Genomic DNA, 18,054 nt, shown 5'->3' with positions numbered 1-18,054 from the left:
TATAAGAATTATATAACAGCATTTTTCTTTCCCAGAGTAATTCAAGCTAAATGGATATTTTATAAAGATGGCCATGAAGGGCTATGGCCTCATGAACCCAGGAAAGCAGCTCTGGCCTAAGCTATCATGTAGAAACTATTTCAGGCCTCATGGTTTCCCTCTCCCAGGCTGTTTTTCCCTCTCCCTTCCAACAGGGGTTCCTAATATCATGGGGAGCAGGGAGCAGGGATCTGAGCATCTGAGCGACGGCCTCTCTCCCCAGGATACACAAAGAAGCACTTAAACTCCACATTTTGCACTTTATCGAAAAGGAGCTCAAAGACTTAACATCCACCTTAAAACCCTTTCCTCAGTCTATCCTCTCGCTTGAGTCCCATGCCCGCCCAACGCCACTGAGAAATAGAAAAACTGCTGCCCGAGAGGCTGAGATTATTTCTCCTGGAGAAGCAAAGGCGAGGGGTGACGACACGGCCATCAGGAGGAGGCAGGGTGAGGGCAGAGAGGTTCGTCTACATCGGGGCCCGGGGGTCCTGAGTCAAGGTGAAACTCCACTAGCGAATCAAGAGGCTTAGACCCTGATGCTCACAACCCTACCCCCCCGGGAGCCTCCCGATGAAGACGGATCATTTACCCAGCATGGCCAACCCAGGGGGGCCCGCCCAGGGGCCGGGGTCTCCCAGGCTCCAGGCTCTCCAGCCATCTTACCAGGAACGTTTCTCCTTTTTCTTCCTTCCCTTTGTTACGCCCTCCTTGCTGACAACCCTGTCTGCTTTCTCTCCTCTCCTCTCCCCTGCCTCTGCCTCCCTCTATCAGACGGCGCTACCCGACTTCAACCAGGAACACAAGCAGCTGCTCAACCCCTGACGTAGAGGCGGTGGAGCCTGGAGGCCACGAGACGGTTGAGGTGACCTCAGAAGTGGCTCTCCAAGAGTCTAGCTCCTCAATCCCAAAAGCCCAAGAAGTCACGGCGCATCCAGCATACTCTGGAGAATGGCCTAGGAGCCACGGAGCCCTGCTGTTCCTCGGTATCGCGGATTCTATAAAGCGGGGTGACGTGCCCGGCCCATCACATCCTCCTACCTTGTAGGATGGGGTCTCTGTGCCCGCGTTCTCAGCTTGCACGACGATGTAGGCATGTAAAAAGTTGGAGGCAATCATGTCTGGGACAAACGGCGTGTTTTCTTCTTGGAAGATGACGGCCACAATGTCATTCCCAATGTGTCTCTTTCTCTGGAGCTAAACAAACAAACAAACAAAAGGTTCCACGGTCACACGCCAGTTAGGAACATCCTGAAAAGAGAGTGGTCCATACAGGAAATGCCTCATTATTCTATCTTTACACATAAACCCTGGAACCCTGAGACCTCTCTCTCAGGGAAGCCTCTTCTTTCCCTCTTTAGAAGCCACGAAAAAGGAAAAAAATGAGGAAGATGCCTAATTGTCAGGAAGAGGCTGGCCTGCAGAGGTAGCCCTGACTCAGGACTCGGGGAGAAGAGTTAAAAGGGGGGGCTGACTTTTGCCCTGGGAGAGCCGGTGATGGATTGACACAGGTGGAGCCACCTGAGAACACTAACCCTAAGGCAGCGGCCAGCAAATCCCACTGCCCTCGAAGGGCCTGATGCTATAGGGACAGAGAAGAGGGCAAAAATTAGAGGCCTAGTGGTAATCTGAGAGGGCTTCCTGGAAGAGGAGATGGGGCAGGAGGGGAGGAAGTGTGGATGCGCATTGGGACGGGGGCAAATCATCCTATTCCAGAAGGGAGAAGACCCACGCTTAGGAAATACGGGCAACCTGGCTCGGCGGAGGTCACGGGGGAGAGAGAAATCCAAGCCCGATCCAGCACCCCATGCTCTGCCAGGTGCTGTCACAGATGATCTCCAACACAAAGCACCTACTGTGTGCCAGGAACCATGCTGGACTGTTCACACATATCAAGAGCCTCCTATACACTAAGTCCTGGCTAAGGGCTTACCCACACGTTGTTCCTTTATTAAGTACCTACGGCATGCAAGCTCTATGTGTCCCATTGAGCCTCTCCGTACTCAGCACCTGCTGTATAATAAGCCCCATGCTGGGCACTTCTACAAATTGTCTCACTTATTCCTCATACATCATCCATTTCTTAGGGAGAGAAAATCACTATGTATTCAGCCGTTGCTGAGAGCCAAGCTCTGTGCATGTCCCACTTAACAGAGGTGACGCTAAGAGCAAGCCAGGCAGAGCACAGCCCTCAGCCTCAGGCTGCGGCAAGGGGTTCAGGGGCCGTGAGGGAGCAGAGACTTGAGGAAAAAACACCAAGAGAAAACCTACTTTGGCTACACAAGGAATCCGGCTATTTGTTTCTGGGACATTCAGTAGTTATTTCTGAGCCAAAGCACTGTCTTCTTTGCCAATTTCCTTTTTTCCTAAGACGCCAGGCGCTATGTTTACGATATTACATCTGTGCTCCCTCCCAGGTTTCCTGCTCAGACCCAAACGGGTCCGAGCTTGCGGGGAGACTGAACTGCCTTTCTTACCTCCCTGGAGACTGAAAAGGTACAAGGAATGGGACGGGGCAGGTGGGGCCGCAGCAAGAGACCAGATGCTGGTGTCGGGGCTCAGTGAGGAAAAAAAAAGCCAGATCCTCCCTGGGGACATGTGACTGTCGGAAGCAGCAAAGGAGAGGGATACACTGGGAGCAGAGGTCTCATCCAGGGCTCTGCAGTCAAGGAAAGGGCTGGATTCCTGCCCAGGGCAGATGTGGGGAGAGGTGAGGCTGTATGACCAGAAAAGCTGGATGAGGGGCAGGAGCAGGGAGTGTTTCATGCAATAACCTGCTTTATGGTCTCCAGGCTGGGAAGAATGGCCTGGACAGTGAACAGCCATTAGGTAGGAAGCCTGCTGCCGGCCAGGCATTATACTAAGCCCTGTATGCAGAACGTTACACGAGCCCCACCACAACCCTCTGACTTACATGGTGTTATCCCCCCTTCTACAGAGGAGGCAAATGAGGCCACGAGGTTAACCGGCTTGCCCAGCATCTCGGTCCCCTGCGTGGCCACACTGGCATCAAGCTGCCATCTGCAGACGCCATCATGTACTCTTTGCCACCACCCTATGTGATCAGGCTTTGCTCCCGGCTCTGCTCTGATCACCTGGGAAACAGTCTTTTAATGGCGTGGAGCTGCAGCTTCCCCACTGGTCCCAGTAGGATAACCAGGAGCCCGTCCCAGCTCCTGCACAGGCTGCTGACCTGCGGCCTTGGTGAGATAATGCAACAGGATGGGTTTTGATAAGAGGAATGCCAATGAACAGACAGGCCTCTTGATGACGAAAATGGGGAAAGGGGCCTCCGTCGCTCAGGGAGACCAGACCAGACGCAGGCTTTCGCCTGGCACGCCCTGGGGAGCCAACGCCATCCTGAACCCTGTTACCTGCTGGGCATCTCCCTCGGTGAAGGGCAGCTTTGTGGAGACGTGAAACATGATCTCCCTGTCCCGAAACACCGTGTACACGGATTCCACCCCCGTCTGTCCGTGGGTCACGTCCAGGCCGCCTCGGAAACTGTCAGGGAAACAGGCAGGTGCCAAGGGGAGAAAGAGAAGGGGAGGGAGTCAATTTGGTACGACCTTCCCTAAGGACACGGGGGCAGGAGAATGAATGAGAAGTTATGGAAAAGTTAAAAGCGGAGCGATTCTGAGGCAGCGAAACAGGTAGGTCTGCCCTTCGGAGCAGATGAGCCTTGGTGTCCTAAGCATAAGTTATTTAAAAGACAAAGGCAGGAGTTCCCGTCGTGGCGCAGTGGTTAACGAATCCGACTAGGAACCATGAGGTTGCGGGTTCGGTCCCTGCCCTTGCTCCGTGGGTTAACGATCCGGCATTGCCGTGAGCTGTGGTGTAGGTTGCAGACGCGGCTTGGATCCCGCGTTGCTGTGGTTCTGGCGTAGGCCGGTGGCTACAGCTCCGATTCGACCCCTAGCCTGGGAACCTCCATATGCCGCGGGAGCGGCCCAAGAAATAGCAACAACAACAAAAAAGACAAAAAAAGAAAAAAAAAAAAAAAAAAAAGACAAAGGCAGACCCTCCATTCCCAGCTGTGGCTGTGGCCCCTCCTCCACACATGAGAAGAGAGGGCATCCGTCCACAATCCCAGACAAATGCTGTCCCAGATGCCAGTGGCCCTCAAGGCTGGGCATAAGCCTTTGCTCTCTGCAAAGCTGTGTCCACGTCCTCAGCCTGGAGCCAGGGCAGCTGGCCCTCCTGTTGGATGGTGGCGAGCCCCACGGGAGGATCCAGAGTCAGCCAGAAGAGGGGACAGATGTTTGACTCCTGCCCAGCCAGTCCCTGATGTGGGAGGACTGGGGGTAGCACCCAGATTGGGGGGTGGGGGTGCCCAAGGAAGGCCCTTCTCAGGTTACCTCCTCACAGGCAGGAAGATACTAAGGGACGGGGCGGGCTTCCGGGATGCTAACACGTGGATCCCGTTCTTTAGTAAGGGGAGGAGGATGCAAGTCCCTTTAAGAAAAGGAAATCCTGCTGTGTAGCACGGGGAACTCTGTCTGGTCACTTATGATGGGACACGGAACGTGAGGAAAAAGAACGAATAAGTGTATGTGTAACTGGGTCACAAGGCTGTACAGTGAAAAAATATATAAACAAATAAATGATTAAAAAAAAAGAAAATTAAATAAAATAGGGAGTTCCCATCATGGCACAGTGGAAATGAATCTGACTAGGGAATCTGATGAGGTTGCAGGTTCAATCCCTGGCCTCACTCAGTGGGTTAAGGATCCGACGTTCCTGTGAGCTCTGGAGTAGGTTGCAGATGCAGCTCAGATCTGGCGTTGCTGTGGCTCTGGCGTAGGCCGGCAGCTGCAGCTCTGATTCGACCCTGGCCTGACCTGGGAACCTCCATATGCCATGGGTGTGGCCCTAAAAAGACAAAAAGACAAAAAAAAAAAAAAAAAAAAAAAAAAGAAAGAAAAAAGAAAAGAAAGAAAACAAATAAAATAGACCCTGGACATCAGTCCCTCCCCTAAGTCCAAGCACTATAGTACAAGAAATACAGAAACTGTGTTTAGCCCCACAGGGCAGAAAGCACATGAGGCCAGGAGTCAGATGCACCAGGTTCTAGACCAGCTTCCACCACCAAGTCAGCACGTGACCTTGGGCATATCACTTAATCTCTCCAGGCTCAGTTTCCTTTCTCTAGAAAATGAAGGGATAGGATCACTTGATCTCTGGGGTCCACCCTGGCTTGAATACACTTTATTTCATCAATTGCAAGATGTAACATTTTTTCACAACTTAATATCTCTGAAATCAGGATACATCTCATAAAGACTGCATCTCAGAGCCAACGGAAGGTGATATAATAAGAATAATAACGACGACAACCAGTGCTTCCTCTGTGCATGGCACTGGCTTCAGGGCTTCGTGTGCATTATCTATTTTAGTTCTCCAACAAGCTTGTGGGCTTAGTACTATCTTTATCGTCTTTTCTACAGACAAGGAAACTGAGGCTTGCAGAGATGAAGTCACTTGTTCAAAGTCATCGAGCTAATAAATGGTGGAGATGAGGTTTTGACCCATGTGCGACTGACTCCAGATAGTAGCAATGACCTTGAAGGGGGAGGGAGAGGGGGAGATTAAAAGGAGAAGGAAGAGGAGGAGAGAAGGGAGCAGAGGAAGTGATTATTGAACGCCTACTCCGTGCCAGGCAGGGATCGAGGTGCACTCACACGTGTAGGGATTCTGAGGGCCCAGCCATGTGCCCAGCACAAAACAGAGAACAGGTTGGCCAGGTCCAAAGCCCCTCCCCAAGTGTCACCTTTGTCAAGGAGAATCAAGGGCCAGAGCTTTCCAAGCAAGAGCCCTGATATTCTTTCACTTAGGGAACCAGAGACTATTGCATAGATTCCTGACACAGGGATTACGGTATTTGCCTCAACTCTTAATTATCCACTCTTTTTGCGTTTTATCTAAAATGGGTCATTTCTCCCAAAATGACACAGGACCCTCTTTCCAGAATGCCTCTCAGGTGAGTGATAGGGAAAGCGGATTTATTTCACTCTTGATCTGAGCCCCCTGTAATTAGGAAGGCAAATCTGAGGTGGAGCTATTTTCATCATGCTTCCTAAAGGCAAAAGTCAATGCATTTCAGATCAGCTGCCTTTCCAGATTATCCCCTGTACCAATGATTCCTTAGGCAGGCAATCCATGGATACCAATCATTTGTTTAAAAGTAATCTCATGTTCCTTGTGTGTGTGTGTGTGTTTAACTCCCACGTGCACCCTCTCCAAACTCAGCTGTTGCCCCTCACCCTCTAGGCTTCATCAATGGGGCTAGAGCTATCAAATGGCCAAAACCCACCCTTTAAAGTCCTGAAGCGTGATGGTGTCCCCCAGCAGATCCAAGAACTCCTTGAAAGCTGGGCTCTCCTCATTGTTCCCGAAGAGCTCCTCCTCTAGAGTCTGAAAGAGAAACAGGATCAGGGGCTGGAGTGCACCTTCTTGGTGCCAAGGGAAGGTATGTGGTTGTCCAGATACCTGGTTCCCTTCCTCCCTTCCCATCCCCCATCACATTCACCATCCAGTGGCTCTGTCTTCCACTGGAGCAAGGACTAATAAGGCTCATTCAACAGAGTTGGATTTGGGGGTGCCAGTCAATGAGCACTATCTATTTGAACAGAAGCTGCTGCTCAAGTAAAAAAAAAAAAAAAAGCTGAAGCAAAGAGTGCTTAGACTTACACCAAAACCCAAGTGTAAAATGAATAATTAATTGCTGGACTTCTGAAAAAGGACTAGTATCTGGAATATATAACGAACTCTCAAAATTCAATAGTAATCAAAACCACAGTGAGATACCACTTCACACAATAATCAAAAAGAAACAACAAGTATTGATGAGGATGTGAAAAAATCAAAACCCTCATATGTTGCTGGTGGGAATGTAAAATGGTGCTATCCTTTTGGAAAATAGTCTGGCAGTTCCTCCAAAGCCTCAGTACAGAGTTACCATGTAACCCAGCAATTCCACTCCTAAGAATATACCCAAAAGAAATGAAAACAACAGTTCATACAAAAAAAAAAAAACTTCTACACAAATATTAGTAACAGCATTATTCACAAGAGTCTCAGAGTAGAAACAACCAAAATGTCCATCAAATGGATAAACAAATGTGGTATATCCATTCAAGGGAATATAATTCAGCCATTAAAAAGAATAAAGTACTGATTCATTCCACGACATGAATGAACCTTGAAAACATTATGCTAAGTAAAAGCACTAGACATCAAAGGCCACATATTATGATCCCTTTGTATGAAATGTCCAGAACAGGAAAATCCATAGAGAAAGAAATAGATTTGTGGTTGACAGGAACAACAGAATATGGTGATGATGAGGAGTGTCTGACTGCTAATGGGAATGGAGTTTCTTTTGAGGGTGATGAAAAATTTCTAGAGTTAGATAATGGTGATAGTTGCACAACTCTGAATGTATTACAAACCACTGAATTTTACACTTTATTGAGACATAGGTAACATACCATTGTGAATTGTATGGTATATGAATTGCATGTCAATAAAGCTGTTATTTAAAAATTTTAAACTCAACAGTGAAGAAAAAAATCCAATTAGAAAATGGTCAGGAGTCCCCACTGTGGTGCAATGGGATCAGCAGTGTCTCTGCAGTATCAGCATGCAGGTGGGTTAAAGGATCTGGCATTGCCCCTGCTGAGGCACAGGTCACAACTGCAGCTTGGATCTGATCCCTGGCCTGAGAACTCCATATGCCACAGGGCAGCCAAAAAGAAAAGAAAAAGCAAAGAAAAAGAAAATGGTAAAAAGTCATGAACAGTCATTTCATTCAAGAGGATACACAGGGAGTTCCCTGGTGGTCTAGCAGGTTAAGGATCCAGCATTGTCACTGCTGTGGCTTGATTCACAGCTATGGCATGGATTTAATCCCTGGCCTGGGAATTTATGCATGCCATGGGAGTGGCCAAAGGAAAAAAAAAAAAGAGGATATATAGATGGTAATTAAGATGTTCAAATAAGAAAAGATGTTTAATACCATTAGCCATTAGAACACTGCAAATTAAAACCATAATGCGATCTCACTATCCATCTATCAGAATAGCTAAAATGAAAAATAGTAACAGCACCAAATGCTGGCAAGGATGTTGAGAGAACAGATCATTCACACACTGCTGGCAGGAACGTAAAATGGAACAACCATGCTAGAAAACTGCTTGGCAGCTTCTTACAAAACTAAACATATAATCATCACACAACCAGGCAACCGTACTCCTAAGCATTCAAAAACTTCTGCTCAAACGAAAACCTGTACGCCAATGTTCACAGTAGCCTTATTTATAATAGCTAAAAAATGGAAACAACCTAGATGTTTGATGGTCAGTGGGTGAATGGTTAAACAGACTGTGGTACATCTATGTACACCATGGAACACTACTCAGCCATGAAAAGGAATGAAGCATTGATACACTCCAGAATCTTGCTCAGTAGAAAAAAGCCAGTACCCAAAAGTTACATATTGTAGGATTCCTTTTATATAACGTTTTTGAAATGACAAAGTTGTAGAAACTAGAGAACAGATTAGCAGTTGCCAGGGGTTAGGGATGGAAGTGGGTAAGGGAGCATAAAGGCAGGAGGGACATTAACATGGTTATAAAACCATGGGAAACACCGGGATTCTCCTGGTGGTGGAATTCTTCTGTATCTTGACTCTAGAATCTACACACGTGATAAAATTATATACAATGAAATGCACACACACAGACACACCACAAATGAGTATGAGTAAAATTGGGGAAATCTGAATAAGATTTGTGGATTGTTTCACCATTAGCACCCTGGCTATCATTTTATTAGACATTACCTTTGGGGGAAACCAGGTAAAGAAAGGGTACGCAATATCTCTCTGTATTATTTCTTACAACTGCATGTAGATCCAGAAATATCTAAAAATTTAAAGTTTAATCATTTTTTTTTTTAAAAAATAGAAAGCAAAGCTGAAAACAGCAGCAAGCTCTACAATCACAACAGGCTTAAAACACGGAGTGGCCCTACCTAATCAACAGGTCTGCCCACAGTGGTAGGCTCTGCAAACAACTGAAGGTTCTGCAAACAACCAAAGATGGCAATGAACAGCTGCAGAGGACACAACGATGCCCCAGTCTGTGCATTCACTTTAAGGAGAAAGTTTCCAATAGGAGATTCTTTAACATCTCCTTAATGCCTGCTTCATATGAAAAAAGAAGAGACTGCAGGTTCTAAGCCTTCACTAGGCAACAGAATCTAGCTAGGTTTCAATAATTTTATTTTGCTTTTTTATACTATTTTCTTCATTTATCATTATTATTACGTCCTTTTAGGGCCACACCCACAGCATATGAAGGTTCCCAGGCTAGGGGTTCTAGAATCAGAGCTGTAGCTGCCGGCCTACACCACAGCCACAGCAACACAGGATCTGAGCAGCATCTGTGACCTACACCACAGCTCACGGCAATGCCAGATCTTTAACCCACTGAGAGAGGCCAGGGATCGAACCATCACCCTCATGGATACTAGTCAGATTTGTTTCCACTGAGCCACGACAGGAACTCCAGTATTTCTTTTTATTTTATTTATTTTTTATTTTATTTTTTTTATTTATTTATTTATTTATTTATTTATTTGTTTGTTTATTTTATCTCTTCTATGGCCGCACCCACAGCTAGGGCTCCAATTGGAGCTGTAGCCGCTGGCCTATGCCACAGCAACGCAGGATCTGAGCTTCATCTGTGACCTACACCACAGCCATAGCAATGCCAGATCTGAGCCGCATCTGCGACCTACACCACAGCTCATGGTAACACCAGATCCTTAACCCACTGAGCATGGCCAGGGATCGAACCCACAACCTCATGGTTCCTAGTCGGATTCATTTCCACTGTGGCACAACAGGAACTCCATCCAGTATTTTTTTTTAGAATTACCTGTGATACTGATTTTCCAATTAGAGTAGTGATACAAAATGTCTTCTAAAAAGTGAGTTTAGGATGAAAGAAAACATTTTTTAATTTTATTTAAGTATGTTGATTTACAATGTTAATTTCTGCCATACAGCAAAGTGACTCAGTTACACATACTAATATACGTTCTTTTTCATCTTCTTTTCCATTACGGTTTATCACAGGATGTTGAATATTGTTCCCTGAGCTGTACAGTAGGACTCCAGGTTCGGGATTTTTTTCCGACATCTGGCTAACTTTTCCTTGCTTGTTTTAGTTGAATTTTTTTATTCAAGTGCAGTTGGTTTACAACGTCGTGTACAGTAGGACTTTGTTGTTTATCTGTTCTATATATAACAGTTCGCCTCTGCTAATCCCAATTCCTAATCCGTCCCTGGCAACCACGAGTCTGTTCTCTATGTGTGAATCTGTTTCTGTTTCATAGATAAGTTCATCTGTGTCATATTTTAGATTCCACATATGACATCGTATGGTATTTGTCTTTCTCTTTCCAACTTACTTAGAATGATCATCTCTAGGTCCATCCATGTTGCTACAAAGGGCATTATTTTATCGAAATAAAACTTTTTTAGTTCAACTTTTAATATTTCTTTCTTTTCTTTTTTTTTTTTTTTTTTTTTTTATTTTTTTGGCCATGGCTATGGCATGCAGAAGTTCCTGGGCTAGGGACCGAACCCATGCCACAGCAGCAATCCAAGTCACAGCAGGGGCAATGCCTGATCCTTAACCCCCTGAGCCTCCAGAGAACTCGTGTTTTTCTTTTTTTAAAAGAAAACTTTTAAAAGCAAATGTGAAGTAGTTAATGGTACTCGTGCAATAAAAACATGAAAGGGTAGAATGATATGACCTTCGATGTGGTTTGTGAATGTCTGAAGTTTGGAGGCACTCGTCTCTAGCAGGGTCAGCAAACCATGGCCGTGGTGGGGGTGGGGACCAAGCCTGGCCCGTAGCCTGTTTTTATAAATAAAGTTTTATTGGAACACAGGCCAATTCATTCAGTATTATCTACAGCTGCTTTTTCACTACAAAGTCAGGGTTGAACAGGGGCAACACAAACCATGCGGCCTGCGAAGCCTAAAATATGTACTCTCTGGCCCTTTACAGAAAAGATTTCCCAATCCCTGATCTGTCATATGCTATGAGAGCATCACAGTTCTAGCCTAGCAGGCTGTTTGCCCCAGGTTGTGAAGCCAGAGTTTGGAAGAACAGCTGCTTGCAGGCAACCTACATCTCCTACGGGGAAAACAATCCAGCTCAGGCTCTGGGTTGTGCACTTCTCTCCAGGATTTACACCCAGCCTGGTATTAGCATTGTCTTTATTTTTATACTGGCCTTGAGCTTGACCATGCACTCAGGGAGGGGTTCTTAGTCATCACTGTATCCCCCACAGTACTTAGCAGAGTGCCCGACAAATAGAGTTAGATGGGGCTTATTTATATCCTAAGATGGGCACAGGGCTTTCATGCAACAAATGTTCATATTAATTTCCTCTAAAGCAGGTTTGCAAAACAACAATCTTGAGGGTTTTGTTGTTGTTGTTTTTCTTTTAAAGACTTTTATCTGCGCCCCCACCTTGCCTTGGCAGTGTCAGGTACCTAAACAACACACGGACTCCTTCTCAGAGGTGGCTGGTTAATGTTCAGTGATTATAACTTTGCTGGAACATTGGCATGTAATCACCTTATGAGATCTGCTTTGGCAAATTTCACAAGCAAAGAATTTTAATAAGTGATCACAGCCATACAACATAAAAATGCAATATATGAAAATAATTGGAGCGGTTACCTGAATAATCCCCTTAAATTATAAGATGCATCTGTGTTGCTCTTTCAGCTCCTCAAGCCTTCATTAATTAGAGTGCTTTTAAGTGAACACGTGCCTCTTGCGGTCTAATATCTTTAGACAAGCAAATCAGCTATCATCCAGCCAAGAAAGACACCATCTCACACACACACACACACACACACACACACACACACACACAAAAGATGAATGACAGATAATATTGAAAGATACTATCGACCTACCATTAGCAGGGCCAACACTCTTATTCATTCCTTAATTCACATAACCAAAAAATTATAGAAAGTCATCTCTTGGATGATACCAAGAGGAAATGGGTAGGGAACCTCCTTTCACACAACCCAGGTAAGGAAATATCAGTATGCTCAGCAGACTGTTCCTCAGGGTGTGAATAAATGTTGATGGGAAGAAAGATGGGAAGTTTGTGGTCACAGAGGTATGCGAAACACCAAGTTCATTGAAGTTATCAGGCGTTCTCTACCTTCGGGGCTCTTGGAACCTTGAAAATATTCCCCCACAATTGACCACTTCCCCCTGAAACTTATTTGTTCACAGGGGACCTCACCAGGCTAGTGTCTCACGAAAAACACATTTTGAGAAGCACTATTCTGGTCAACTAACTCCCAAGCAGCACATAAGCGCTGCAAGAGACAGAGGAAGGTGAGAAGTGCATGCTGATAAAATTTTTAACAACCGGCTCTTCGAAGAAAAAAAAACACGCACACAGCCGTCCTCGTGTCTGCCCATTTCCCTGGTGTAAACAGAAGGGTGTGCAGGCCTTCTTGCGAGGAGCAGCCCCCCTTGAAGATCCTGCCACCACCGGCCTAACACACATGTCAATGTGATCACTGTAGGCAGAGGGTTTAAGAAGCCCATGCGGGGAGTTCCCGTCGTGGCGCAGTGGTTAACGAATCTGACTAGGAACCATGAGGTTGCGGGTTCGGTCCCTGCCCTTGTTCAGTGGGTTAAGGATCCGGCGTTGCCGTGAGCTGTGGTGTAGGTCACAGACACGGCTCAGACCCTGCGTTGCTGTGGCCCTAGCGTAGGCTTGGCAGCTACAGCTCCGATTCGACCCCTAGCCTGGGAACCTCCATATGCCATGGGAGCAACCCAAAGAAATAGTAAAAAGACAAAAAAAAAAAAAAAAAAAAAAAAAAGAAGAAGCCCATGCAAGGCTTCCGTGCTTGAGGGACAAGAAAAACTAGAGTTTCCAGCAAGAAACCACAGGATACAGTGACCAGTATGGATTCATGATGCTTACCTGCCTGGCTTTTTGATAAATAACCCCAAACTTGAATGTGTTGTTGACGTCATGCTCATCATAGGATACAATCATTTGGGAGGCCTGGAAAATGTGGGGAGAAAACAAAAAAATCAGATTGTTAACCTGGAGGCCAAGGGAGGAGGCAGATAGAAGGGGAAGCGTCCGTTTCATCAGAAACGGTGCCCCCGCCCCCCAAGAGGAGACCTCACCCGTGGAGGGAGAGAAAGGGTGACGTCAAAAGTACCTGGTCAGGAGTTCCCGTTGTGGCACAGCGGAAACGAATCTGACTAGTAACCATGAGGCTGCCAGTTCGATCCCTGGCCCTGCTCAGTGGGTTAAGGATCCAGCGTTGCCATGAGCTGTAGTGTAGGTCACAGACACGGCTCGGACCCTGCGTTGCTGTGGCTGTGGTGAAGGCTGGCAACTGTAGCTCTGACTGATCCCTAGCTGGGAACTTCCATATGCCACGGGGGGCGGGAGGGCAGCCCTAAAAAAAAAAAGTACCTGGTCAGGATCCAACTCCAAAGGTCTCAGCTAGTTCCCAGCCCACAGGCTTCCCCCTCACTGGGAGCCAAGCCTCTGGATCACCCGTTCCATGTGCACCCAGATATGCCAGCCCAGGCCTGGGCACCCAGGGGGTCCAGCATGACTGGGGGAACTGACTTTACCGCTGTGTTTAATCTGGGGAGTAAAAAGTGAAGCCAGGACCAAAACCAGTCCATGAGGACGATGCTAGCTCCAATCCTACCTCTAATCAGCAGGGTGATTTTGAGCAGGGCACCGCTCCTGCCCAGACTTCAGTCTCCCTTCTCCCTAAAATAAGAGGTGGTCTCTAAGGAGGAACCTGTCCTGATTCAACACACAAAAAACAAACCAAAAACGCTGACCACTGGTTCTATCTGATTTTCTATTGTGCGTCAACGAGTTGCTCAGAAACATTAAAGTCTAACTTTGAATCCACTGCTTTTACCTGTGAGGCTTTGAGGGAGCCACTTAGCTTCCCTGGGCCTCAGTTTCCTCATCTGTTAAATGCAGATGGGTGGCTCTGAAGATTCAGGGAGATCAGGCGCGTGAAGTGCTGAGCACACAGCAGCTATTATCACCATCGTTTACACAGACCCTCCAGAAAGATCAGAGCTGGACCAGCTTGCTGGGAAAGAGAAAATTCCAGGGCTTTGGGATAGTCTCTTCAACCAAAAGGAGGGATCTGACCACCTGTGAGGCTTCAGGAAGAACAAACCAGGCACAACTTGTTGGCCCAAGTACGTGGCCCATGTCAGATTGTCCCTGACACATCTCTGTGCGGCTCTCAGCTCCCCCAGAAGAACATCGCTGCGTGACCCCAAAGGGACCCCCTCACTCCCGCCTGGCATGAGTCAAAGGCTCAAGAGTAGCTGCTCTACCAGGGAAGAGGCACCGAGCCCTGGTCACCTTCCAAGGAACGTTCTAAATGCCGTGAATTATGAAAACACACACACACATCTCAGCCAGATGACTATCCCAGCCGGATGAAGCAGTCCTCCCAATCTAGAAAAAGTGAAAATACAGCTGCTCTTCCACGATGACCAGAGCCTGAGGCTTTCCAAGCTATAGAGAGAATGACGCAAACATGAGAGTCCTGGGTCCTCTCAGTGGCTCTGGCTTGACAACACCAGTTGCCAAACATGTAGTTAAGTTAAGCCTCTATGACGGGGTTTTGATGTTTGGTTTAAGCCTCACTAGTTCAGCTTTCACTATAAAGGGGAGGGCTTTCGGACAGAAAATGTTGGACTGCATGAAGCATATTACTGGGAGGTGCTCGGGGGTGGGGGGGGGCAGGGTGTCTAAGAAGAGACGGGCTCTGGAACATTCTCCATGCAGGAGAAGACCCTGCCATCCGCTCAGCCACCACATGGGGAGAAACTATGTGTCAAGACCAATCACGAAGATTGATTGGGTTATGGGATGGAAATCCTGTGAAATTGGATTGTTATGATCATTATACAACTACAGATGTGATCAATTCATTTGAGTAATTAAAAAAAAAGAAAGAAAGAAAGAAAGGAGATTGAGGTGTTTATTCCAGGAAGTTCTGGTGTCCCAGCCCGGACGGGGCCTCTCTTCACCACACAGTTCAGCTCCCAGGGCCTGGCTGTCAGAACTGCCACCCAGGGAATGAACGGAACCAGCCCCAGCCAGCCCCGGCCTGGCCCCCAGTGGACGCTCAGAAGCACTGCCCGGCTCCCACGGCCTCTCCCCAGACCCTGCAGGCTCACGAAGCAGCAGCTGGTACAGCCAGTGTCCTGGGTCTCTGCCTGCGGCCAATTTAAAGCAATTCGCTGTCCGTCCGTGGCTGATTTCAGTCCTCTTGCATTGTAACTGTTCTTGAGTGGGTTTGTGAGTTTATTCTGTTATTACTGCTTCTCTCCCCACCCACACCCCCACATCAGAACCAAGGTCAAGATCAGGCCAATCCTAAGGGAGGTGTTAATAGAGAGCCAGCCAAGTTTATTAACTAGGGTCCAGCTGGGCTTGTAAAGCCTCAGCCCTACAGTAATGTTGGCAACGGGGAGCCAAGGTCTGGCCTTTTCTTTCTTTTTCTTTCTTTTTTTTTCCCCTAGGGCCACACCCATGGCATATGGAAGTTCCCAGGCTAGGGGTTGGATCTGCAACAGCCTCTCAGCTAGAGGTAGAACCACTCCCCAGCCCAGCACTGGCCACAGGGAGGCGCAACCAGAGTGAGATGGAGAAGCTGCAGAATTGCCACCCCTCTGCCACTGCCATACAGCTGGGGACTGATTCGAGTGGGCCAGAGATCCAGGCATGACTGAAGATGGGTTTTCAGCAGCGAACCAGTTTACACAGGGGTGGGTAAGGGGGGGAGGACATGGAGGTTTATCACAGAGACCCCACAAAACCCCACCAAGATGCAGAGCACAGCCCCCAGAGCCATGGGCACGCAAATCCATGCCAAGTTGCGGAGCCCTGAGTAAGGGCAGGGGTGCCGGGAAAGGCGGTGCTCACCTTGGGGTACAGGACAGGGTTGAATTTCAGCCCTACTGCATCATCACAGAACGCCTAAGCAGAGAGAAAGAAACACACGGGTCAGGGCCGCGTCCGTGGGGAACACTGGGGCTCCTCTGCCCACCCAGAGAAAGAGCGTGGAGCCCAAGGCTTGTGGGGTCGGGGTCCTAGGGTCCATCCTGGCTCTGCTGCTCACTCACGTGTGGTCAGGAAAGTCAAGGGACCTTCCCGGGGTTTCCTGCTAAGTCAGGCCACAGGAGGTAGGTGCCACAGTTCTGCCTGGCATTCCTGCTCCCAGGTTGTGGGTCTGACCCAACCCGGCTGACCATCCTTCCCAGCCCCACTTTGCGGACTCAGTTCCCAAGTTCCCGGGATCGCAGAGCAGGAACGTGGGCCCCTCCGCCAGCTGATGGCTCCTTACCTGAGGGAGCCCTCCGTCTGGATCAAAAGCCTTGCCAACCCTCTACCCAACTCCCCCCAGCCCCCTCCCCTCCTTCCTCCTCTGAGGTCCTGTATCACTCTCCACATCCAGGCTCATCTTCCCCTTTCCCCTGTCTCCTGGCCTAGCGTGGGGCAGAGACCAGGGATTATCCTGCTCCCTGAGCAGCCTCAGCAGCAAGGATGAGTTGGGGAAGGTGGAGGGGAATTGGGGCATTTTCCAACAGCTGCCCCCTCCACTCCAGCCATGTAGGCAAGGGCCCAAGAGGACAGTGCCCGTCCCCTCCCCAAGGGCAGCATTCACCCAAGACAGGCCTGCACCCCCCGCCCACCCCAGAGGCCAGGCCTGGCCTAAAAGAGAAACCACCTCCTCTCAGGGTCAGCTTTTACCTTTGCGATCTGAGGGACACTGGGCAACTTGCTCAGTCCAGCCAAGGGGATCCGCTCATGCACAGTCTTCACTTTGGACCTGCACAAGCGGATGAGAAGGAGAAACAGGCATCCACAAAAATGAAGTCAAGGAGGCAGGTGGCTGAGGTCATATCACCCCTGGGTCAGACCCTGCCTCAGTCCCCCCAACCCAGCTATTGGGCACCTCATGCAAATAAGAAAATGGAATCCTACCTCGGGAAACCCACAAGAAATGGTACAGCTAACTGCAACTGAAATACAGGAAATGCAAACAGCCACCTTCAAGTTCCCCGTTATTTTCTGGTTTACTGGGGGCTTTTTGTGTTCTTCCGAAGAACAGGGCACCGTTTCGCAATATATTTGGGTCTGATGTGCAATTAAACTCACATGAAAAGAAAAACTGATATTCGACAATCTGGACTTACTCAAAATACAAATGCGAGAAAAGTTGCTTTCTAAAGGGATTCACCATAGGTCTCTAAATTTAGCCTGTTCCCCTGATTCATTCAGCACATTATGAAAGTGTTGAATTCGACCGAATGCTTCCCTGCATCTGCTGAGAGAATCATACCGTTTTTATTCTGTTAACCTGGTGGATTACATTTCTGCGGAGCCATCTTTTCATTCCATGGGTAAACCCCCACTTGTTTATGATCGCTTCTTTTTCTCACATCCTGCTGAATTTAATGTGTTGATATTTTGAGTTTCACATCTATGCTCACAGAGCCACACTTGCCTATTTGGTTTTCCTGTACTTCCCTTGTCAGCTTGGGATATCGAGGTGTTATTCCAGCCTCATGAAACTGCCGAGGAACTTCTCATCCTTTGAAATGGTCTGTATACCACAGGGATTTTCTGTTCCTTAAAGGGTTGCTAAAACTCATCTGTGAAATCTCTGGGCCTGCTGGTTTTGGGGGGGGAGGATACCTTTGGCTACCAGTTCAGTTCTTTAATGGTGAACATGTAGGTTTTCTACTTACTGAGCCAATCTTGTTCATTTATGTTTTTTCCATGAAATTATACACCAAATGCTTTGATATAAAGTTGATTTGACTTTATTTGTAGTTGTGTCCCCTCCTTCATGGCCAAAATATTACCCGTGTGAATCTTTTCTCTGTT

At 47.7% G+C, this 18,054-nt stretch overlaps 1 protein-coding gene across 25 annotated transcripts in view; it reads right to left on the bottom strand.

Moving 5' to 3' along the window:
- Positions 1 to 18,054, bottom strand: part of RAP1GAP2 (RAP1 GTPase activating protein 2) — a 211,284-nt gene that overhangs the window by 29,350 nt on the left and 163,880 nt on the right. For all 25 annotated transcript variants that reach the window (XR_002337315.1, XM_021067635.1, XM_021067652.1 and 22 more), the window contains 6 exons: positions 16,915 to 16,993; positions 16,087 to 16,140; positions 13,081 to 13,164; positions 6,353 to 6,453; positions 3,414 to 3,543; positions 1,081 to 1,236 (listed from right to left, as the gene is read on the bottom strand). Coding sequence is in view for 24 of the 25 variants with exons in the window: in XM_021067635.1 (XP_020923294.1) it covers positions 1,081 to 1,236; positions 3,414 to 3,543; positions 6,353 to 6,453; positions 13,081 to 13,164; positions 16,087 to 16,140; positions 16,915 to 16,993 (604 nt within the window). In the remaining variant the exon portion in view is untranslated. The remainder of the gene's footprint in view (positions 1 to 1,080; positions 1,237 to 3,413; positions 3,544 to 6,352; positions 6,454 to 13,080; positions 13,165 to 16,086; positions 16,141 to 16,914; positions 16,994 to 18,054) is intronic.

The sequence above is a fragment of the Sus scrofa genome, chromosome 12 (assembly GCF_000003025.6).
Source record: "Sus scrofa isolate TJ Tabasco breed Duroc chromosome 12, Sscrofa11.1, whole genome shotgun sequence".
NCBI classification, from domain to species: domain Eukaryota; kingdom Metazoa; phylum Chordata; class Mammalia; order Artiodactyla; family Suidae; genus Sus; species Sus scrofa.
Note: the sequence above shows the minus strand (reverse complement) of the source record. Positions and strands in the feature narration are given on the sequence as shown.